The 24,330-nt window shown below is 44.3% G+C and overlaps 3 protein-coding genes across 3 annotated transcripts; 2 read left to right on the top strand and 1 right to left on the bottom strand.

Moving 5' to 3' along the window:
- Positions 1-242: 242 nt before the first annotated feature.
- LOC123188150 (protein EFFECTOR OF TRANSCRIPTION 2) lies at positions 243-3,323 on the top strand. The gene is made up of 3 exons (XM_044600194.1): positions 243-524; positions 744-1,106; positions 1,885-3,323. Exons 1-3 carry the CDS (start codon positions 444-446, stop codon positions 3,088-3,090), a joined length of 1,650 nt encoding a protein of 549 aa, XP_044456129.1. The 5' UTR covers positions 243-443; the 3' UTR covers positions 3,091-3,323.
- A 215-nt stretch (positions 3,324-3,538) lies between these two features.
- LOC123188151 (uncharacterized) lies at positions 3,539-4,365 on the top strand. The gene has a single exon (XM_044600195.1). The coding sequence runs from the start codon at positions 3,617-3,619 to the stop codon at positions 4,145-4,147; it is 531 nt and encodes a 176-aa protein (XP_044456130.1). The 5' UTR covers positions 3,539-3,616; the 3' UTR covers positions 4,148-4,365.
- A 521-nt stretch (positions 4,366-4,886) lies between these two features.
- LOC123188149 (SUMO-activating enzyme subunit 2) lies at positions 4,887-12,020 on the bottom strand. Its single transcript, XM_044600193.1, has 11 exons — positions 11,791-12,020; positions 11,526-11,615; positions 10,774-10,857; positions 10,453-10,671; positions 8,595-8,696; positions 7,121-7,561; positions 6,811-7,040; positions 6,518-6,611; positions 6,248-6,430; positions 5,987-6,084; positions 4,887-5,492 (listed from the first exon to the last, which is right to left on the bottom strand). The coding sequence occupies exons 1-11, from the start codon at positions 11,833-11,835 to the stop codon at positions 5,189-5,191; spliced, it is 1,890 nt and encodes a 629-aa protein (XP_044456128.1). The 5' UTR covers positions 11,836-12,020; the 3' UTR covers positions 4,887-5,188.
- Between the last annotated feature and the right edge of the window lie 12,310 nt (positions 12,021-24,330).

The following is a 24,330-nucleotide window of genomic DNA, read 5'->3' as shown; positions in this document are numbered from 1 at the left end:
GTTTTAGTTTCAATGTGAAAATGGTGTGCTTGAGCATGGAAGAGCAGCAATATTTACACAGTTCATTGAATTTCATCATCAAATACGTGATCGGGAAACTCATACTTAACTGCAGGCAATCAATGAACGTATCGTCTATTTTTCTTTCAAATGGTTGAGACAATTGAACATTTATTTGTCGTGTAAAGTATAAGATATTTATTTGATTGTCAAACTATGAGTTGCTCTGAGCCGCATCTGTGTGAACGGCTGGACCGATCCCGACCGAGGGATAGAGCCCGGCTAGGGTCGGAACGCGCCGATGCGTGCCTAGTCCAAAATTCCAAATCAGGCCGGGATTTTCGAAAGACGACAGCCCCTCTCCCGGCGGTGATGCGACCGGCGGCGGCGCTGAGCCTACCTGCCAGACACCAGAGAGCACGCTAGGCAAGGGCGGCCTAGCGATGCCTTTGGTCGCCGCCGCCAGACTGAAGCGGGAGGACTGCCCCCGCACCAAACACGACTCCCTCTTCTCCCCGTGGAAGGTGCGTGCGTGCTCCCCCCTCTCTGCTTGCCATCTGCTACTGGCCGCGGCCGCCGCGAGCTTTCCTGATTGGAACGTAGTTGACGAGATCCGGCCCGTGGCATCCATCCATACTGCTACGCGATTTCCACCCCGCGCCTCAGATTCAAATTCTAGGGTCGGATTGTAAAATCTTGGGTTCTTGATTCTAGCTTGATTTGCTCCTGAATTCTCTTCGCAGGTTCTTGTCGGGCCGTCGGACTGGGAGGACCACTCCGCCGGCAAGGAGGGGGTCCAGAGGTATCACACACGCAACCTCCCGGACAACTTCCCTGGCCTCTACGAGCTGGGCGTTGCAAGGCCTTCCTATGATGGTGTCAGGGCTCGCAGAAATCGATCAGTTGTCGTCGTGGTGGTGTACCTCGGGCAGGCCGATAATGTCAGGGCGAGGCTCCAGCAGTACGGACGGACAGGGTCACACCTGGACGCCGGGAATCCATTGGCTACTGTCGGTAAAGCTGAGGTGAACACGTTCACGGCAGGACCTGGATTGTTCAGGGAAGTCTTCTCCAGAGGTTACTCCGTGATGTTTCGATGTGCGCTGGTAAGTGTTTTCATGCTTGTTTTCCACTTCTTAAGATGAGAAGGGGTTTGTTGAACTGTCATACACAAGTGTGCTCTAACACACCAATGATGTCTCATAGTTTGATGATATACGAGTACACGCATCTATTGTGTCTGAGAGTTATTAAAATATGTCAATCCAGGCTGCAAGTTCTCGTGCCCTTTAGGTTTAAGAACAGCATCATAGCCTCCTGCAAAGTAGTTACTTGGTCTTCTTCTGTGTTGATAATGTGTCGAAGACTTCCTTTTGAAGTTTCTGCAAATTCTCATACTCATGCTGTTCAAATTTGCATATAAGAGTGTCGTGTTAATATGTCCTTTCCTTTGAAGTTTGAACCCTTGCTAATGTTTTTAGTTATAAAGTATACATGTTGGCTGTTTGGTGCAGACATACTACATATACTCTATTAATCCATGAGTAGTCTTGTCTTAACTGTTTCCACAATATTGCCTTCAGCACCGAATGGACTGTAGTTGGTACCTGGCAATATGCATAACCTAATTAAATCATGCACACTGTTCATGGAAATTGATTTGTACGCATTTACCTAGCCATATTTGGTAAGTAGTGGTTTGAAGTGAGTATGTGAAATCTTCCTTCGAAAGTGATGTATGAAGGGAGATCCATAACAATGCTTCTTAGTAGCTTGTACAGAAACAGAACAGATCATTTTTATCTCTAGCCGTTTGTATTGTGATTATGTTGAAAATATACTTGCCATTGTGCCTAATGTCTTCGTTACTGTGGGCAAAAACAGATGGGTTCCAAAAAAGCAGCTGAGAAGACTGAAGCTCAGCTACTGGGAGTATTTGATTATGCATGGAACAAACTTCAGAATGGTGCGTGCCGTCGCGAAGAAATACTGCTCAAGTTAGAACAGGGAAGCCATAGATTATCTTTGCTTGGCAGAGTTCGGCACTTAAAACAGAGGGTGTTTGGAGAGAAAGCAGGTATAAAGATTAACAGTACTGGGTCTGTTGAGATTTCATCTGGCAGTATGAAAAATATGCTTCCAAGAGTCCGCACGTTTGTCGGCTTCAGACCTCGTTTAGTTAACTCTGGTGACGATTTGAACGAGGCAATTGATATTCACCGGAAATGCACACCTCAGGCCAATACTGCTGGTAATAAACAAGCACATAGAAGGTCTGAAGGATACAAGGTGAAAAAGGTCGATGTTATTGAACGGCGAACTGCGCCGATAAGAGAAGCCGAAGCTGTTTGTGGAGTAATGCTAGAAGATGGTTCTTCTTGTCTGGAGGACCCATTGGAAGGAAGGAAGAGGTGTGAGTTGCACAAAGGTAGAAGAGTCAGAGTCGCATACAGTCACAAAGTATCTTCTTCTAGCTCCACTTGCCCAGTTGCTATTCCAACTGTTGAATCTATACCTCAACAAACTGCTAATCCAAGCAAACCTGATCAAGCATGGCAAACCAGTGCAGACCAGTCCAAAAATCTGTCGACAAATGCTAAAGAACCATCACTGCAAAGGAGCAGCTTGGAAGCAAAGGAGATGAAAATCGGAGAAGCTCCTACAGAAGATGAAGCATATGGAACCTCCCATGCAGAATCTCAGTTCCACCAAGATGAGCCTGTTGGAAGAAAGTGGTTTGAGCTGCTCAAAGCACAGAAATCAGCCAGCGCACCATCGTTGAGAGGCCAAGGATGTCAGACAAGAGAAGCAAACGACAACGCATCAGCCATATGTGGAGCAGTGACAGATAATGGGTACTGCAAACTGGCACCAGTGGCAGGAAGGGAAAGATGCGAGGAGCACAGAGGAATTGAGGTCACTGGTGCTTCATCGGCACCATGTTCCGGAAGGTCGGGATGGCCATCTGTCTGTGGAGCTCGAGCATCCGATGGTTCACCTTGCAAGAATCAGCCAATCGCGGGGAGGAAGAGATGTGCGTTGCACAAAGGTCAAAGAGCGTGCTGCGCCTCCACGCCATCCGTCAAATAAAAACATTGCCCCATTGATCCTGTTGTGTGTTGTAATAGCATTTCTGATACAGATTTTGAAGTTGCTGTTTATTCAATTTTACAAGGTGTTGATTTGTTGTTCGTGTTGTAAACAACATTGTTGATGATAGATCATAGGAAAGTGTAACACAAATTGTTGATGAAATTTTGGGAGAGCTATGGACGTATGGATAATTGGATTTGCTGATGGAATGTTGGAGAACAATTTGATTTTGCCTGTGACCACCCTCTGAGCATTATATGCACTCTTGATTTCTGGATAACACGATTTTGAGCTTATACTTTGCACATTGGTTCATCTTTTTTTCTTTAGGTATGCAGATTAGTTAATCTTTATCTATGAAGCAGAGCAATTACCTCTAAAACCTGCAGATAGAACACACGTGTCAGGCGGGTAGACGTCATCCTTGTGCCGTTGCGCCTCCGCCTATTTGGGGCCTCCAAAATCAAAAGGGAACATCCGAGGACGCGAGCCCCCTCCCCTCCGCTCGACTCCGCGGATCACTATGCTCCCGCCGCAACTCCCCGGACCCGCCGGGCACCTCCCGCTCGCCCTTGCCGTCACCGCCTCCTTCGCCATCAGCTGCAGCGGCCGCTCCCGCCGCCGCCGCCGTGCGAAGCCCAAGCCCATCGTGTTCCCGCCCCCGCCTCTCCGCCGCCTGGTCTCCTCCTCCCTCCGCCGCCTCCTCCCGCGCCCGCGCCCTCTCCGCGGCGGATGGCTCGGGCGAAGGGGGAGGCGGAAGGCGCCCGCCGAGGACGTGGTGCTGCTCGTCCTCTCCCTGGCCCTGGGCGACAGGCTCGCCGTCCTCGCGGAGGCCTGGCGCGCGTCGGGGCTGGGCCAGGCGCTCGGCATCTGGGCGGCGGTGTGGGGAGGAGCGAGGAGGAGGAAGAGGACGAGCGGGCTCCGGAGGCTCGCGGCGCTGCTGCTCGGGATCGCGTTCTGCGCGCTCGCGTCGCATTTCAGAGGGGCGGCGTTCCTGGAAGGCCTCCGGAAGACGGGCGGCGGCCGGAAATTAGCGCGGACTTTCCTGCACTGATTGATTTAGTTTCCCTGTTCGATTTCTTGAGGATGCATTTGCCCGAAACGGCGTCAGAATTGTAGGTTTCCTTGTGCGGATGGATTGTGTGTTGCGGCTGCTGTTCTGCTGGAAGGCATTCTGTTGGCGTCCTGATGAACTGGACTGTTGATTTGGAGCATCTTGTTCGTCTGGTTTTGCTTGCTGAGATGGAAAGCGTCAACGAGCGAACTTGTTCATCTGTTGCATTGGGTATGTGTATTACTCTCTCCGTTCCGAATTACTTGTCTTATATTTGTCTAAATACGATGCATCTAGCACTCTAGATACATCCGTATCTAGACAAATTCAAGACAAGTAATTCGGAACGGAGGGAGTTCTAAAATGGCAGTTCAGTTGTTTGCTGCCGCAAATGGTAGTTTGGAGATTTTTCTTAGAATCAACTCTTGATCTTGGCAAATTGGATGCAGATTGTTTGATTTTTTACCAGGGAACTGTTAAAAGAAACAAAACATAACCGAAATGCGAACGATTCGGTGGGATGAGGTGGGCCGGTGGCATTTCGAAGAACTTCTTCGGGACAACATTGACAGTTTCTTCAAAGAAGATATTTTTCCTTTAAAACTGCCACCATTTGATCTCATCAGCAACTAAAACAGCCAGCAAGATCTCGCGCGTTTGAGCTCAAGAAAAAGCATTCGCTTGTCATTCCCCTTCCAGCTGAAGTTCCCCCGACAACATTACCAATACGATACAGAAAGAAGAGCAAAAATTATAATCCATTCTCCTTAGCAGAGAAACACAATTTTACCCTTACAGCTGACTGTCAGCAGGGCATTAGTCGCTCCTGTGCCTACAAACTCAACTACAAATTACATTCCTACGGCGCGGTATCTAAAGCCAAAAAATATGTCCCAGGGGTAGTCACTGATAGCTCAATATCATCATCAGCACATCACCACATAGATAAGTTACCAAAGATGCTACGTTGGAACAATGAGTTAGCCATGACAGCAGGGGTCAACAGCTATTATCTCTAGACGAGCAAGACAGGATCGACTGCTATTGCAATCTCTTTTTCTTGATTAACGCTGGGTTCCCGTCAAGCATCACACAATCATCATCGTCTTCAACAACCTGAGCACTACTGGATGCATCACAGTTTTCCTTTGTTTCCAACAGTTCATCCAGCTTGCGCTTCATCCCAGGTTTAGATGGATCCTCAACGGTGTCATCAGTGGCATGCGCACTGGATGAAGAAGCTGCCGACTTGCTCTCCCCGTTACTATTAATCTGTTTCTCCACCGGAGCAGACCATCCAGATAAAACCATTCCGTCAGGCTCTTTCTCCTCGTCAAACTCTTCCCTGCATGGATCACAGAAGAAATTAAGCTCTAGTTGTTGACAGAGGTACTGAAGTGAAAAAGTATGCATATGACAGAAATACAGTATTCAGGTCACATTTGCGTCTGCTAGAGCAATCTATCCATGTATATGAGGTATGATATTAAGCATGGAATGTGTGAAGAACATTACATGATAAAACCAATTTGTATGTGAAAACATTTTGTAAAACAACGTCAGTTTTAGCATCATGCTACCACTCTGGGACAGTGGGAAATCATCAGCTAACTTTAATTAGCAAAATTGTATGAAGGTGCTCTATGTATATTGTATAAATCTACAACCAGTTTTTATTGCACAAGAGTCGTCATAACTAATACTCGTACTTTATAAACGCTGTTGGAACTTGGAAGGCAAGGGGAACCCAATAATTTTATATACGATGCAAACATCCAGCTAAGGCATAGTTTTAGAAGACATAACTGGCATTAATACAAGGAAAATACGGATATGAACCTGTGCTTGATGTTGATGCTGCATGACAGCTCCTGCTGGAAATCCTCAACGGTAAGCTTTGTACCATTAATAACTGGAGCTGGCAGTTCGGCCAAGACCTGTAATAGTTGATCAACACCAAGCTGGCAATAAATATATTGTAATCGAAAATATGGAAACACGAGGGCCACAGACTAGAAAGGGGACAAATGACATGGGAGTGCATTGTTCCGTTGGCCCTTGCCTTGAACATGAAACATTATGAGTATACGAGGATAGTACCTTCTCAAGGTTTAAAGCATAGTTTGCAGCCTCGTCTTCCTCTAAGCCATCGCCATCCTCAAAAACAAGTGTAGAGCCAATCATTACCAACGGTAGGTTCATTCCAAGTTTGCTTTTTATAATCTTGTCGATAACCTCCTTAAGCTTTGTGACCTTAGTGTTAACATCCAGCAGAAGAGGGGTCTGATGCATTCAGTTTTAGTTTCATGTCAGATACAAAAGATGGGACTAACATATAAGAACCGAGACATCTTAGACAGTGCAAAATACCTCAGAGCAGACATAGCATGATGTATTAGGTTCAAAAGGTTCTACAGGCATCAGGAGCAACTTCTTTGTAGGATGTTCAAGACAATATGTCATTCTGTAACATGTGAAAAATGAAGTTACAGTATTTACTGTATTGCCGGTGAGATAGGCACAGAAATGCATGAATAGCATATGATACCATGTAAAAAGGGGTGCCAGAAAAGTCGCAACAGCAGCACTCTTTTCGAACTACCATATCCAGAAAGCAGGTAAACTGAACTGTAACAACAGCAGCACAAATTAAGTATAGTCACCTGTAGTTCTTGTAATCATCCCGGAGAACTTTGATTGCTTCGATAACAATGAGACCAGCTACTATAGCATTTGTTGTTGCCACAGCATGAACTATGTTTCCAGCAACACCTTTAGCTTCAAATAGGCTATGTAGTGGTATACCAAAAGAGTGAGCTCTGATATTAGCCGCAGCAGTAACAAACTCAACTGCTAACTGGTCATCCTTGTCAAAAACCAAGTTCCCTATTTCCTGAGATCAGAAAAAACGAATCATATACAAAAAAAATATTTCTTAAAAGTTTACAGAACTTGAACTTAACATATACAGACCTTCTCTCTTTTCTCAAAAAACAATTTAAAAGCCTCCAAAAGCACTCTTGAATTTTCAGCCAGAGTCCATATCTCTTGAGGATTTGTAAGACCTAAAGATGCCATAGCAGAAGGCTCTTCATGATCATTACTGCAGTCCCGCGAGCTACCATTTTGCTTTACTGCTTCAGGTAATGTGTCTCTAATGTATACTGGATTTGGTCTTCTCCGATTCTTCCAGGTTTCTTCATTCTCTAAGGCAACTTCGATATTATAACCAAATACATGATCATAAATCCTCTGAGCATACTGATCAAGATCTTCATCAACATCCCTTTCAAAGACATCTGACTTTGAACTGCTGCCATCTTTTGAATGCACATTAAGGTCATTATCTTGGTTCTTATCACCAAATAGCTTAGCAAAAAGAAGCTCCTTTGCCCAAACAATGCAATGAACAAACTGCAAAAAGGAAATTAAATAATGCCATTAAAGCTCGTTGTGTGTTTTGAAAAATATTTCAAAATTTACCAAGTAAAAAATGTTGATACTTCAAATACTAATTACATGAGAACTGTGACTACCAAAAGCAAGCAAATGAATGTTTGTTAGAATGTATCTTCTGTGCATTAAACTCACATTTTGAGGATTCCAAGATATGCAGCATTCATAAATGATACTGCAGTAAAGCAAAATGGATGTATCTAGATGTATTTCAATGCTAGATACATCTGTTTGAGCGACAAGTAACTCGGGATGGAGGGAGTACTCCCTCCGTCCAGGTTTATTAGGCCTCTCAGCCACAATACTACGTCCCGATTTATAAGGCCCTTCTAATTAATTTTCTTGAAATCAAACTCATTCAGTTCCAGAGGACCGAGGGAAATTAACTAGCCCATTGCATGCAGCGACCTAAACAGACGCATGCGCTTCTCCTAGTCTTCAGATTGGCCATGCTAACGGCCAAGCATCAGCATGCGCGTGAACTCTGGGCTGCTGGCTGGATTACCTAGAGTGTGCATTAAATTACGTGGCTACCAAAACGTACGTCACAATTAAACACTGGAAATTTTCACCTTAATCAAGGCCAGTCACTAGGTTCCTTGGTCCTGCCAATCTTGTCTCCGGGCCCAATAAACCCGGACAGAGGGAGTACAATATTAGGCAACTAGGTCGAACAGCATCCAGTTTAAATGACTTTTCTTGCAAGGTTCCATCAGAACTAATCCAAGAAACAAAGGCCGAATAAATAAGCTTATTTCTAGATATAAACAGGGTTACAGGGGTATGAAGCCATTAATAATTTAATACAAAAAATACTAACTAACTATATAAGAAATATTCCTTCCCACATTAAACAAAACTAACTATGCATATTAAGAACATACAAACCAACATGATACTTAGCCTCAGAAGAAATAGCAGAACTTAAATAATATCACAATAAGAAAAGCAGACATGAAAATAATCAACATGCAGAGGCAAAAAGAGGAACCTTTGATGGAGTGCTTGTAATTGTGCAGACTGGATATGATTTTGGGATAGGCTTAGGTTGGCATTCATAGCATTCTGTTTTACCCTTGACATGAACGGTAACCTGCAAAATAGAATGACAATTGCTTTTAGTAAAGCATTAACTTGACCTATTCAGCAGAGAGCCAGACTCCTTGATTAGTTCAGTGACCGTGAAACATTGGTTGAAACATTGGTTTCACAGTTGACAGATGCGCTATAAATAACGAGTATGTTTAAAACAAGAGAGAAGTGCATATTACACCCCTCAACTCTAGCCCCAGTCTAATACACACCCCCCAACTTCAATACCGTCTAGTTTACACCCCCCAACTCACAAAACCAGGCGGAATTCAACCTTCCCCTCCCCGTTGACCGGTTTTGACCTGTTGACTGGGTGAACAGTAAATTCAAAAGAAATACAAATTAAAAAATAATAATTTCATTTTTTCACCGGGTGAACAATAAATTCAAAAAAGTTCAAAATAAAAATAAAAATTCAAAAAAATTGATTTTTAATTTTTTTGATATTTTGTTAGGTGAGCAGTAAATTCAAAAAAAATAAAAAAAATTCTGAATTATTTTTGCATGGATGATGTTTGATTGCGTGATGTTCGTTCCAATTTTCAGCTTGTTCGGACATCTGAGTAGCTCTCAGCAAAAAAGACAAATATGACGTCTATGAAACAGTTAACAGTTTGGGATTTTTTTTGTTGAGAGACCACTGAAATGTCCAAACAAGCTGAAATTGGCACGGACATCATGCGCTGAAAAATCGTCCATGCAAAAATAATTATTTTTTTGGAGAAATTAGTATTTTTTTCTTGAATTTTATTTCCAACTTTTTTTTGAATTTACTGTTCATGTGTTGAAGAAACAAAAGAATTTTTTGATTTTTTTTAGTTACTATTCACCAGTCAACTGGGACAAAACCGGTCAACGGGGAGGAGAGGGTTGAATTCCGCCTAGTTTTGAGAGTTGGGGGTGTAAACTAGACGGTATTGGAGTTGGGGGTGTATATTAGACTAGGGCTAGAGTTGAGGGGTGTAATATGCACTTCTCTCTTAAAACAACAGTGAGGTACAGAAAACTTGTTTTATACCAAGCAGTTTAGGCCTGGCCACTAAATGGCATGCATTTATATCAAAATAACACTTGAGTTTTGGCAATTGATGTACATGATCAAATGTTGACTCATATTGCATGCTCGTGGCACAACTATTTGATGTACAAGTTTCCAGATTATGTCTCTTATTCGGCTCTTATTTTTCAGCTTCAAGTCAACTACAAAATGCAATGATATGTACACGACTATCAAACAAATGTCAACCATATGCAAAGCATACACAAAATATAGCATAAATACCAGCACGACATGCTGCGGGTTGTATATAGGATTTAAATTCGGCATTTTTTTAAAGCATGCATAAGCAGCTCTTGTGGAAGAGAGTGGGCAGATGCCTACTTTCTGTTATACATGTGAGCTTATATACACCCAGAAGGTCCAGTTTCAAAATGACAATGCATTTCTGCATGTGTCCTTACGTAATTGTGCAAAGGCCCAGACCAAACATTTAGCCATGTTATCAGAAAGTACACGATGGCCATCTCAAGTGGAAGGTTGTACACCTAGGGTAAATATTACTGCTATCTTACTAAGAAAATGAAAAGGGACCACCAGCGGTTAGCACACTGGCCAACAATCAAATATCATGGAATACCTTGTAGCAGGAGTACTACAAGCAAAATACAAAAGACAAACATAACAATACCCACAGGCATTAGTGACAAGGGAGATGCAAAGATAAAGAGACAAAAACCATGATATTTGGTCAACTGACCTGTCCGAGAAACCCAGTGGTCCCACTCTCAACCAATGGAACTTCAGCAGCAAGGCAGAGGCGATTCACATGTCGTCTAGCATCCAAGTTATCAAGGCCATTCAAAACTACATTAAACTGCTTGAAAAAGTCAACATTGAACTGGGCATCCTTAACATTTGCATGGTGTGATTCTATATTGATGTTTGGCCTAAATTTCAGAATAGCATCACGAGCAACCTGACAAAATCAATGGTGGAAACATCATAAGCAGGCATCAATTATGAAGAAGTCCCCAAGATAACTATACCCATCATATGTTCATGTAGAAAATATACTTACATGGGCTTTTGACTGTCCCACATGACTCTTCCGAAACAAAAACTGTCTGTTCAGATTGCTGACCTCAATTGTGTCCAAGTCAATCTGCATAATAAAAGCAGCAAGATGAACCATTTCATAAGTGTGTCAAGCAAATTGATTTGTGTAGCTCTGGTTGCCTGAACAAGGATTACTCCCTGCCTGTTTTAAAACTATTTTGCATACAAGGTACATCAACCTCAAGGAAGTACCGCGAAGATATCACCTTTCATGACAGTGCATAAAACATGAGCCAACTGGGCTCGCCCTATGCACAATGAAATTTTTGACAAAACAACACACCTTTGTCTGTAACTTTGATACAAATGACACACTTTGCGGCCATTGACTATATGTAAGTGACAACAAGTGTGTCATTTTATCAAAAGCCAAACAAAGGTGTGTTATCAAATTCCTAATGCACAATCTAAGAAGGCAGTACCAGCGCCATAAAATCAATACAATCACGCCAGCGCAGATGCAAGTAAGCGCAGCCTAGAGGAAAACCTTGGATAGATTAGCTGCAGAAGCAGTTTATGCATCTATTTTTCAGCTTCAAGTCAACGCTAACACCATCACAGATCCCGCTACCGACAAAGAGACGCACCGGCCATCCACCGCGGTGCTGCCGACAACAGCTAATGTGCAAGCTAGATTCGAACTAAACCTAGGCGCGGTGTCAACAAAGGGCGCCGAAGCAAGGGGCCATGTAGTATAGTAGATAACAAACTTACGACGTGGATGTCCCTGAAGCCCGAGAGCGCGAGGGTCTTGAGGAGCTCGCACCCGATGCCTCCAGCCCCGACCATCAGAACCTTCGCCGCCTGCGCACAAAGCGAACACCGGCACCAACCGTACGGACCGAATCAGGCGCCGAAATCCCAGGAACAGGAAGGGGGGGAAAGAACACGGGCCGCGGAGATCCCCACGAGCGCCCGCGGCGGCGGGAGCACGGGGGACGGGGCGGGGCGGAGGGAGAGGGCTGGCGGCGGGGCCTACCTTGACGGCCTCCTCCGAGGAGGCGGGGGCGGCGGCGGAGGCCATGGGGGAGGGGGCGCCGGCGGAGGCGAGGGTTTTGAGGCGCCGAGGGTTTGGTTTGGGTGGGAAAGGAATTTGGGGGAGGGAGATTTGGGAGGAGGGGAGGGGGGAGATGGAGGAAGGGGAGGGAGGCTTTGATGAGGTGAGGCGGGTCGCGTCGCGTCGCGTCGTTCCGCACCCGGAGGGGGGAACGGGAGGAAAGGAAGCGTCGTGGAAATTGAGGGGTCCGTCGCGCTGCCGCGGCTGGTGGTCAGTTGCGCGGCCTGGTTGCAGCCTTGCAGGACGACGGGACGGTTGGACTGGATGGATGGATATGCTACGATCTGTGGGCGGGCGGGCGGTGGGGCCTGCTGGGAGCCTTTTGGGAACTGCCGGTTGACCTTCGGCTTTTGAATCTCTGCTCCCTCTAGTCTTTTTCTTTTGCTCAAACAGAAATGCTCACATAGAAGGGGCTTCTTTCTGGAATTTAGGGTCTATTTTGGTTTGAATATTCAGCTAGCAATATTGGAGGAGTTAATTTCTTAAAATTTTGGATTTGTGTGACTGGAAATAAATCATTGTTTCCTGCGGTATATTTTGTATGTATTTTTAAAGGAATAAAATCCATATAATGCAACCTTGTGGAAATCTTCTTTATTTCATTGGAAATTATAACATACTTAATATTTTATTGGAAAAAAAATCATATGGCCAACCAAACAAATACTACTACCAATTCATGTGTTTTCAGTTTTTATTTCTATAGGATTGGAATTGTCATGACATTGGATTCTTATATATATTTCCTATTCATAGATTTTTCTTTACTGGGTTTTTCATATCCTTCTACTCGATTGGTTCTTAGCCGATGGTTCTACCCTTAGTTTTCATCTATGATCAATTTTGCCTCAATCTATTGTGTACTCTTATGGCAATACACATCTCTTCCCTTTCATCCAATCAAAGGCATTTGACCGTGACCTGGGCATTTGTGGACAATGGCGGAGGCACGGGGGGGGAGCAGGGGCCCGGGCCCTCCCCAACATTAGTCACTTCTTTGTATTTTGGGCGTGAACAGTATTTTTTGTTATGTTTTCTTAATCGGGCCCCCCTCAAGATCATAAATTTACGATTCCTGCCTCCGCCACTGTTTGTGGACCATTCCGCTGCTCCTTACATGTGGGCCCGCTAAATAAATGTGGTGTCGTGTTCTCTTACTGGTGGGATACACCCAAGGAGAAAAAAAGAGGCGTCGCAGGTGGGACTCGACTCGGAACAAAAACGAACAAAGGAAATAACCAACCTCTTGTCGTGGTTTTGTCACGGCAGATGTCCTCGTGAAAAGGCTTAGTCGTGGAGCCATCGCTACGGGTTAGCTTAAAGGGGTTAAAGCGGACAAAGGATGGAAGAGTTTATACTGGTTCGGCCCCTTACGATGAAGGTAAAAGCCTACTCCAGTTGTGATGGTATTGCTAGGGTTTCGATGACCAAGGAGCGAATCCGTTTTGCCTGGCTCTCGAGTTGTTGTGTGTTGTCCCTAAACTGCCGCCGGGTCGCCCCTTTATATACATAGGTTGACGCCCGCCGGTTTACAGAGTCCCGAGGCCGGATCATCAACGTATCCAACTCGGTATATATTCCTTCTATCTTATAATACAAGTTACATGATAATGTCGGTTTATGTCTACAGGCCTTAACCCGCCTTTGGGCCTTGGGCCTTCATGAAGCGCCATCATCATTTGTCTTCCTGGACTTCAAATAGTAATCATCATAGAGTTAACCCGGCCACTCCTGGCCGGTTTACGTCCAGTAATAATATCCCCAACATTAGGCCCCAGATTGATTTGAACTTGTTCATGTGGGCGGGCGGTGGGGCCTGCTGGGAGCCTTTTGGGAACTGTCGATTGACCTTTGGCTTTCGAATCTCTGCTCCTTCTAGTCTTTTTCTTTTGCTCAAACAGAAATGCTCCCTCCAGTCTAGAGGTGATAAAACTCACATAGAAGGGGCTTTTTCTGGAATTTAGGGTCTATTTTGGTTTGAATATTCTGCTAGCAATATTGGAGGAGTTAATTTCTTAAATTTTTGGATTCGTGTGACTGGAAATAAATCATTATTTCTTGTGGTATATTTTGTATGTATTTTTAAAGGAATAAAATCCATATAATGCAACCTTGTGGAAATCTTCTTTATTTCATTGGAAATTATAACATACTTAATATTTTATTGGAAAAAAATCATATGGCCAACCAAACAAATACTGCTACCAATTCATGTGTTTTCAGTTTTTATTTCTATAGGATTGGAATTGTCATGACATTGGATTCTTATATATATTTCCTATTCATTGATTTTTCTTTACTAGGTTTTTCAAATCCTTCTACTCGGTTGGTTCTTAGCCGATGGTTCTACCCTTAGTTTTCATCTATGATCAATTTTGCCTCAATCTATTGTGTACTCTTATGGAAATACACATCTCCTCCCTTTCATCCAATCAAAGGCATTTGACCGTGACCTGGGCATTTGTGGACCATTCCGCTGCTCCTTACATGTGGGCCCGCTAAATAAATGTGGTGTCGTGTTCTCTTACTGGTGGGATACACCCAAGGAGAAAAAAAGAGGCATCGCAGGTGGGACTCGACTCGGAACAAAAACGAACAAAGGAAATAACCAACCTCTTGTCGTGGTTTTGTCACGGCAGATGTCCTCGTGAAAGGACTTAGTCGTGGAGCCATCGCTACGGGTTAGCTTAAAGGGGTTAAAGCGGACAAAGGACGCAAGAGTTTATACTGGTTCGGCCCCTTACGATGAAGGTAAAAGCCTACTCCAGTTGTGATGGTATTGCTAGGGTTTCGATGACCAAGGAGCGAATCCGCTTTGCCTGCCTCTCGAGTTGTTGTGTGTTGTCCCTAAACTGCCGCTGAGTCACCCCTTTATATACATAGGTCGACGCCCGCCGGTTTACAGAGTCCCGAGGCCGAATCATCAACGTATCCAACTCGGTCTCTATTCTTTCTATCTTATAATACAAGTTACATGATAATGTCGGTTTATGTCTACAGGCCTTAACCCGCCTTTGGGCCTTGGGCCTTCATGAAGCGCCATCATCCTTTGTCTTCCTGGGCTTCAAATAGTAATCATCATAGAGTTAACCCGGCCACTCTTGGCCGGTTTATGGCCAGTAATAATATCCCCAACATTAGGCCCCAGATTGATTTGAACTTGTTCATGTCAATCTTCAACACTTAGGAAAATTCCTTCCCTTGCACTTTCGCATAGAGCTTGTAAACCGCCCTGACGTCATCCTCTGGATTTGTAGTAAACCGTCGTGACATCACCTGTTCATTTAAAGCCGAAGATACCCCTTTTATTAATGAGCATCCAACAATTGAGGCAACAATCTCGTTATCTATCCATTTTTGGGCTCCTCGATTCCCGCGCATGTCGCTTATCTCTTTGTCCTTATAAATAGGGCGGAGGACCCCTTCCTTTTCTTTCTGTTGCCTTCTTCTCTCTTCTTCCTCCTCGCGACGCCTCCGCACCCGAGCACCGCCGCCATCGTCGAGCTTCGTCTCTGCCTCATCGTTGGTCGCTGCATCGACCTGATCGCTCCAGAGAGACGCGGCTCACCTCCGCTACTTCGATAGCTCTTGTAAGCCTTCTCCTCTTTCCCTGTAGATCCACTTAGGGTTCGTACGAGTTCATGGTGCTCCCTTCCTGTTCTTCGTCAGTCCGTATATAGCAGACCTAAGACTTGATGCATTTCGTGTGGTAACTATGGTAGTCCTTATCTCAGCCATTAAACGAAACCTTGTACACATAAGAACTTTGATCTAGACCTTTTGTGAACTGCTTCAGGACCATACTGTTTTTAGGTCGAAATCTTTTCCCTTTTCTTGACTTGCGGTAGATCCAAAACGCGAACGTGATTCTGTGAAACCTGTTTTTCTTCACTTAGCCATTTTTTGCTTCAGATCTGTACTTTTTTTACCTGCACAGGCGGTTTATCTCTGTAGAAAATAACCTGTCATATGCCATTAGTCCCCTTGTAAACCGTTCATCGCTTTACCACTTATAAACACTCTGTCGTAGGCGGTTTATAACTTCCTCCGGTTTATCAATTTCGCATGCTTGAATTCCTTTTTCCTCAACCTGTTGTACTTTATGCATTGTCATTAATGAATCATAAACCGGCATTATTCCTTTCCAGCTCTTCACTTGCAATGGCCAAGCAATTCTATTCTTGTAATTGGGCTCCTTCCCGGGTTACTGAAGAACAACTGAATGGAATGGTCAAAATTGGTACCTTAACGAAGAAAAATGAAATCCGATGGTGAGTTCCTGGGCCGGAAAATCCTCCTACCCCCAGAGATGGTGAAGTAGTAGTGTTTGCTGATCATATAGGCCGTGGTTTTAAACCGCCTGGATCCAAGTTTTTTCGGGATGTACTTGCCAGCTTTCAGATCCACCCTCAAGATATTGGACCCAACTCTGTATCCAATATCTGCAACTTTCAGGTGTTTTGTGAAGCCTATCTACAAGAAGAGCCGACTGTCGAGTTGTTCCGAGATTTCTTCCACTTAAATCGTCGCACTGAATTCGTAGACGGGCCCAATACTGAACTCGGTGGCGTCTCCATTCAGAAAAGGAAGGATGTTAGTTTTCCTCATGCCAAACTTCACAGTCACCCAAAGGAGTGGAATCAAACTTGGTTCTATTGCAAAGACACCTCTCCTGAAGATGAGAATCCTCTACCGGGCTACCATACTCACCGGCTTGCCAATACTCATCCGCTTCCGCAATGACTAAGTGCCAAGGAACGGGCATCATATGCACCATAACTCGCCAAACTTAGAGCTTTCATGGCCAACGGTTTAACAGGTGTGGACTTCGTTCGTTGCTGGATGTCCTGGAGTATCTTGCCGTTAAGTCGCCGCTCTGGTTTAATGTGCGAGTACACCGGTGATGTAAAACACTCCCAACATCATATTGACATTCAGCTAACAGATGAGGAAGTTACTGAGTCTGCCAAGAAAGTGTTGAATGAACCGGAAGCTGTCTGTAGCAAGACCAGGTTAAGTCCCTTTTACACATAGAACAAACCGCTTGCTGTAATAATTGTTTTGCTTCCGCTTTACACCTGGTATTTTTGAACTGTGCAACTTTTAATACCCTCTGCCCATGTTTTAAACAGGGTGATGATCTGTTCTAGAAAAAGAAATCACAGGAGAAAGCGGTGAAGCCTTCTCATCCTAAAACGAAAGTTGTCAAGAAAACTACGAAGAAGAGGGCAACTGAACCCATCGATTTAGAGCTTGATGATGACCCTGATGAACCGGAAGCAGAGGTAGAACTTGATTCACTTGGTTCACTTTTCATGCACCTCATTGACAATGATATTTATCAGGAGGACGCTGAGGGCAGCCAAGCTGACGATGCAGAGGTAATTATCCTTTCCTCCGGTTCAGACCCTCTGCCAACACAAAAAATCCGTCAAGCAGTCCAGAAAGTAAGATTTTCTCACCCTCTTGCTTACTTGGATCCAAAATTTCTTTTGAAGAAGCAGCAGCACGAGGCTCGCCGCACAACCCGGCACAGCGGCCAAACGGTCACTTCGACCGGTTTACCAAACACCCCGGTTCGAAAATGCCAACCTGAGGTCTCACCCACTTCTGACACTTCTTATCCCAAGGTAGGCTATTTCCAACAACCTCTTAATCCGTCCGATTCGAATTATTAGGTAACACCTCCTTCATCATCCGACGAATCAACGGCCACACAACTCCCTCCTCTCAAGACCGTTGCTCGGTAAGTATTTCAACTCAATCTTTTGATGCTTTATACTTTGTATGCTATGTTAACCTTTGCATATGTTCTCCTTTTTTTAGAGCCAAGGCCAGACCCAGTAAGAAGGCTCGGGTGAATAACGACCATGTGGTGATTGAACTGGAGCCGACTACGGAACCGGAAGGTCAAAATACTGAAGCCATGTTTGATGAACCGCCCCCTCAAAATCATAATGTTGATGAACAAGTACAAGTTGATACCGCTGTGCAAGCCGATAAACTGGCAAGTCCAGTCCGAACTGATGATGGACCTTCTAATCCAATTAAGGCTACTGATATTCCATCAACTCCAAAAAAAGCCGCTGGCAAGAAGGAAGATGAGGTTATCATCACTGGCGCTGGCCACACATCCCCTGGCCATCCTGTTGTACTGGCAAAACATAGTGCCAAAGAAGAACGTGTTGCGATGGAGAAAGGCAAGTGGAGCACCGATTTATCAAGCTATGCCCACCTTAACGCCCAAGAGCTCCATTCTGGTTTTCTGAACCGTCTGTACTCAAACCGTGACTATGAAGCCGGTTTAGTGAATTTGATGAAGCAACGTTAGGAAGTAAGTACAAATCCTTTTCTCTCTTAAGTCCAATTGTAAGTATCAATTCCAGTAGCTCCCAAGGGCCTATTTATGATAGTAATCAAAAACCGGGACTTCATAATACCATATTTTTGCATACTTATCCTCCAAGGGTCGGTTGATCCTTTTTCTTAAAAGTAAACTGATACTTTATCATTTTATCCTTGTAACTTTCGCCTGTGTAATCCCCAAGGGCCGGTTTACCTTTCCAAGGTGAACCGGGACTTTAATCACTGTTACTTTTGAGCAGATGTACATTAGCCCCCAAGTGTCAAGAATAATGCTTGTATTATACTTGGGACTTGAAATAATTTTCCAGAATGAAGCTCGTAGGCATTAGCCCCCAAGTGCAAAGTGCATAACTTGTTATACGCTTGGTACTTCAAATATAGACAACCTGTTGATGACCTGTCTGTTCTTTATAGGCTGAGCTAAGCAAAAAGGACTCTCAAACCGCTGATCTTCAAGAGAACATCAAATCTTAGCAAGTGGAGGCTTCTAAAGCCAAAGAGGAACTGACCAATGCCTTAACAACCATGGAGAAGCTAAAAGAAAACTTCAAGAAGGAACATGCAGATTGGGACACGGAGAAGGCTGCTTTAGTAAAGAAGGCCAAAGACGCAGAGACAGCCCTTAAACTGGTGGTCGAAGAACTGTCCGGTTTAAAGCGGCAATTAAACGCTATGACCTCTGCTGTATTTGGTGAGTATCCTCATCTGATATTTTTCAAGTCATTCTAATGTATCAATTACCGGTTTACTGATGCTTGTAATGTCACAGGGACCCGCATTACCCATATGGGTTCTGACATGCAGATGAAGCTGAAGGCAGCCTACACCTTGATAGAGCAGTTGTATTCTGGATCTCAACGGGCTATCTGCACTGCTGCTTATAACAGGCCTCCTCCAACACTGATAAAAGAAACTTGAGAAGTTGCCCATGTTGCTTGCCCGGTTAGATGAACTCAAAAGATCAGCTGCAAGGTCCGGTGCGCTGACTGCGCTAATCCGGGCCAAGGCATGGATTCCAGATCTTGAACCGGCAGATATTGGCCAAGGCTACCCTAGCATGAAGGAAGATGGTACATAATTTAATAATGATGATCTCCGAAGGCTGACAAGGGAAATGCGACCCATAGCTAGCAAATTGGTGGATGAAACGGATCTGTCTCATTTATCAGCCGGTTTACGTTGTTGATCAGAAAAGATATCCGGCGCCGATGCATGATGTAGAGGATCTTGTTCCACCAATTCGTAAGCACACTTATGCCCCTGACATTGATCATTCCCCCTTATAAGTGAAGAAGCCGCTTTCCAAGCTTTAACTGGAATCGATTGGATAACAATTGACTTCCAGCCACTGGGTAGAGATGAGGAGGATGCACCGACTCAAGATGACCCGCAAACTTCAAGTCGTCCTGGTGATGAATCCTAAACCGGAGGCCGGTTTAAGTCGTTGCAGCCTACCATTTTTGCTGAAACAATCATCTTGTGTGGGCATAAAAACGCCTTGTAATAGGCTAGTTCAAACAATTTGTCTGTTATGCCATCGAGCATACTTATGTTGCTGGATACTGATAACTCGCCATGCTTTTGGGATTTTTATTATATGCATAATCCACAATGGGTGTATGTTAACTTGTTCCTGCATATAAGATAATGAAAAGGGTCCTGGCGGTTTACCGCTGGATGGGTCATGATGCCCAAATATATAACCCGGATGTAGAACCAAGGCTGGTATAGCATAGAAAATACCTGCTACCTCGTTTGCTTGACCCATGGTTGTTTGAAACAGGGGTGATTAACACCTATCTGGAGTATTGATGACTCCGTCCAAACTTGCTGGTTTATGATAAAACCATACCGAGTTATAATAAACACCGGCTTTATCCATATAAAATTGATGACTTGTAGTCAAAACCAGACCGGAGCAATAAACGCTGGATTATAGCTGATCATGGACTTTAACAATTTAGCATTGTAAGCCACGTCGGGTTGTAATAAACGCTGGTTTATCAGAAAATACTTATGAATATTGTCAAAAGAGAAAAACTTTGTAAAACACACAAAAAGAATATGCAAGGCTTTTCATGGGCTGACAGGCTCTAAATCGAGGCTTTTCATGGGCTGCCAGCCGACTGAGTTAAACCATTTTTCAAAGCCTTTTAAGATGGACCTCAATCTTTACCCAATCACCGTTTTAACTTTGACAAGTTCAAGGTCTATAAGATTGACTTGTCAAACGTTCGACGGGTCATACCAGGTTTACCTGGACGGAGTGGCTTACTTAAAGAGGCAGGATAACCCGGGGTTTTAGGTGAATACACCTAGCTTCCAAGCCTGACTTGATAGCCTATTGCAAGGGTGTAGACTCTTTGTTCTTTGAGAAGCAAAGAGCCCCCAAGCAACATGTGAGCTATGCTCGGTGGGTGCCTATGTTTGAGTTGTGCTGGTGCAACACTCTCTTTGGCCCCACATAATTTCCTTTTGGCCTTAAGCCTATTGTAAGTGCATCTAGTGCCACCCCTAGTTGGTTTTGGAGTATTGACAACAAACCTAGTTGAGGGACTAATGTGTTTGTGAGAATTGCAGGATAACACGGGTAGAAGTCCCTCATTGATTCGGTTTTCCTACCAGAGATGACCCCTAAAAATGTATGAAGACATTGATGTCAAAGGTGGTATGTGAAGATACTCACATTGAAGACTATGACAAGAGAAGACATCGCATGAAGCCTATGGAGCTCGAAGACTTAGATCTTTCATAGTTCTTTTTCTTCTTTATTGAGTCATAGGAACCACCGTACTGTTAAGTGGGGTCCAAGAGAACCAGTCAGAATGACTGAAGTGATGCTTAACCAAAACCTATGTCTTCGAGTGAAGACTATGAGAGCGAATCTTGTCCAGAGTCGGACAAGTCAGCTTTGCTTGTAGCCCAAGTAAAGTTGCCGTGTGTGTTTGAAATCTGACCGTTGGAACACATGTCAGTTCCTTAGTGACCGAGGGTCATTTTAGACAAATCAGGTCGGGTTGCCTAGTGGCTATAAATAGCCCACCCCCTACAACCATAAACGGTTGGCTGCTCAGAGTTAAAGTACGGCTTTTGTCGTTTGAGAGCAACCCACCTCGAAGCCTTTGAGAGAGAATTCCTTGCGAGGATAAAGCCCTAACCACCCAGAGCCAAAGAGTGTTAGGCATCACTTAAGTCTTCCTGTCTGTGTGATCTGAAGACTTATTACACTTGAGGACTGTGAATCCTCCAGCCGGTTAGGCGTCGCGTTCTGAGCATCCAAGAGTCATTGTGGATCGCCGGTGAACGAAGTCTGTGAAGGTTTGGGAGTCTACCTTAAAGACTTACCAGAGTGATTGGGCGAGGTCTATGTGACCTTAGCTCAAGGGGAATACGGTGAGGACTGGGTGTCCTGAGCTGCGTGTTCAGGACTGGGTGTCCGGGACTGTGTGTCCTCAGGTTTAAATACCTAGCCGCCCTAACCAGATGTACAGTTGTCACAGCAACTGGAACTAGTCTAACAAATCATTGTCTTCAACGAGTCACCGGTTTCATCCTTCCCTTCCCTTTACTTACTGTTGGTCCTTGTGAAGACATTGTATGATTGCACTATCTTTTGTCTTCACTGAGTGACTACGTATTCTGTTTGGCTTCATAATATCTTCCTACCTGATCCTAACTACCTAGCTGCTGTAGGTCATTGTGCTTTCACTTCATTGAATACTTGACTATGGTTTGCCTAGTGTAGTCTACCTTCCGCTGCATGGTAATAGGTTTATTTCTATCGTTTGTCTTCGAAACTTCCACATTTTGAAGACTTCCATAAAAAATGCCTATTCACCCCCCCTCTAGTCGATATAACGCACTTTCAATTGGTATCAGAGCAAGGTACTCCCTTGTTCTGTGTGTTTCGGTTTAACCACCTGGAGTTTTAGCTATGTCGGCTGCAGGGATAATTTAAGTCTCCGTTGCGTGCCCCGTCTTTGATGGAACTGAATATCCCTACTGGAAGAATAAGATGCGCATGCATCTTGAAGCCATTGATGTCGACCTATGGTATGTCGTCAAGAATGGCGTTCCCAAGGCTGGTGAAGGTGTCACTGCTGCTGATGTCAAGAAGTTCGTTCAACTGGACTCCACTGCCAAGAAAATCATCTGTGGTCATCTAACCAAAGGACAGTATGGACGTGTAAGTGCTTTGGAAACATCTAAGCTAGTCTAGGGCTGGCTCTCCAAGGTCAATGAAGGCGTCTCAACCCAGAGAGATCAGAGAATCAGTGTCCTTCGCAACCTCTTCAACCGCTTCAAGAGAAATGGCAATGAGAATGTCCAGCTCACGTTTGATCGACTCACTGACATCACAAATGAGCTTCAAGCTCTCGGCGCCACTGAGATCACCAAGCATGAAGTCGTCAAGACACTCCTGAGATCACTTGACAGCTCGTTTGACACCCTAGCCCTGATGATTCAAGAACGTCCTGACTTCAAGACACTCGATCCGCCTGACATGCTTGAGAGGCTCAACACACACGAGTTTCAGCTTTCTGAGAAAAGAGACATCTACGGTCCCAACTATGGGCAAACTCGTGCCTTGAAGGCAAAAGCTGTCTCCACATCTGAAGAAGAATCCAACAGCAGTTCTGATGATCCTGAAGACATTGGAAAGGAGCTTGCTATGCTTGTGAAGAAGTTCCAAAAATTCACCAAGAAGAAAGGCTTCAGAAAGTCTTCACGATCAAGCTCAAGGAATGATGAAGCTTCTGCTTATGACTACAAGAAAAGATCATGCCACAAGTGCAAGAAACCTGGCCACTACATCTCTGAGTGTCCGCAGTGGGACAATGAGAACAACAAGAAGAAGAAGAGCAAGGAGTATGACTCTGATGACAACAAGAAGAAGAAATACTCAAAGTCTTCTTCCAAGTCTTCCTCCAAGTCTTCATCACACAAGAAGAGCTCATCTGGCAAGGCACGTGCGTTTGTTGGCAAGGAAATGGATTCAGAGGAGGAGTCTGCTTCTGAGGAGGCGGAGGTGGAGTCTGAGGGGGAGTCCGATTCTGGCGTTGCGAGTCTGGCTACATCATACGTTGCCAAGTCCATCTTCAACACTGAAGACAACGACTTCATCACCGACACCGATGCAAATGACAAGGACTACTCCGCTCCTACCTACTGCTTCATGGCACGCGGTGCCAAGGTAAACACACGCACTACTCACTATCAAACATCTAGTGAAGATGACTCTGATTGTGATTCCAAACCCAGCTACAAAACACTTGCTAAAATTGCAACTGAACAACAGAAAGCTATGGAACATATTCAAAAACTATTAGACAAAAGCGATGATCTGTTAGACGCTGAAATGACTCGATCTCAGTCCTTAATTGAAGACATAAAAAATCTTCATGTTAAGTATGAGGAACTTGAAAGTCGTCATGAAACACTCACAACAACTCATGAAAGGCTTTCCTATGATTATCTTCAAAGGAAGCAAGATCTTGAGAAATTGAGAGCGGCTCATGAAGATCTTCAAAAGGAAAACGAGTCACTTCGCGCCAAACAGATCAGTTCCGCTCAGGAAGGATTTGAACCACCATGTCTTAAATGCATTGAGCGTGATAACGCTACCTTTGTTGCTGAATGTTCTACTGCTGCTACTATTGCAATATCTTCAACTGTTGATGTGGTAACTAACCCCTCTGCTGAGGATACCACTGCTATTGCCGATGAGAATGCTAGGTTGAAGACACTGCTTGAAACAGGGATGTACAAAAGTCTCAAAGGGCATCAGACACTATGTGATATCCTCAAAAGGCAGATCCTGAACCGAAACCCTAGGAAAGAGGGTGTTGGGTTCGAAAGGAAAATGAATGTTGATGGCTCTTACTGGAAACCTGAGCAGTACCCCAAAAACACATGGGTTGTTGCAAAGGAACCCTCAGCGGATCCATCCACCCTATCTGGCTTCACTTGTGCTAATCCCATCGTTATTGATGAATCCTTTGATGCAAACTATAAACTGTTTAAGAATCAGAATGGTGAAGTGTTTGCTAGGTATATTGGTACTAACTGCAGGAATGGACCGCCTATGAAGAATAT

Source organism: Triticum aestivum, chromosome 2A (assembly GCF_018294505.1).
Source record: "Triticum aestivum cultivar Chinese Spring chromosome 2A, IWGSC CS RefSeq v2.1, whole genome shotgun sequence".
Classification (NCBI taxonomy): Eukaryota; Viridiplantae; Streptophyta; class Magnoliopsida; order Poales; family Poaceae; genus Triticum; species Triticum aestivum.
This window is presented reverse-complemented; position numbering and strand designations above follow the sequence as displayed.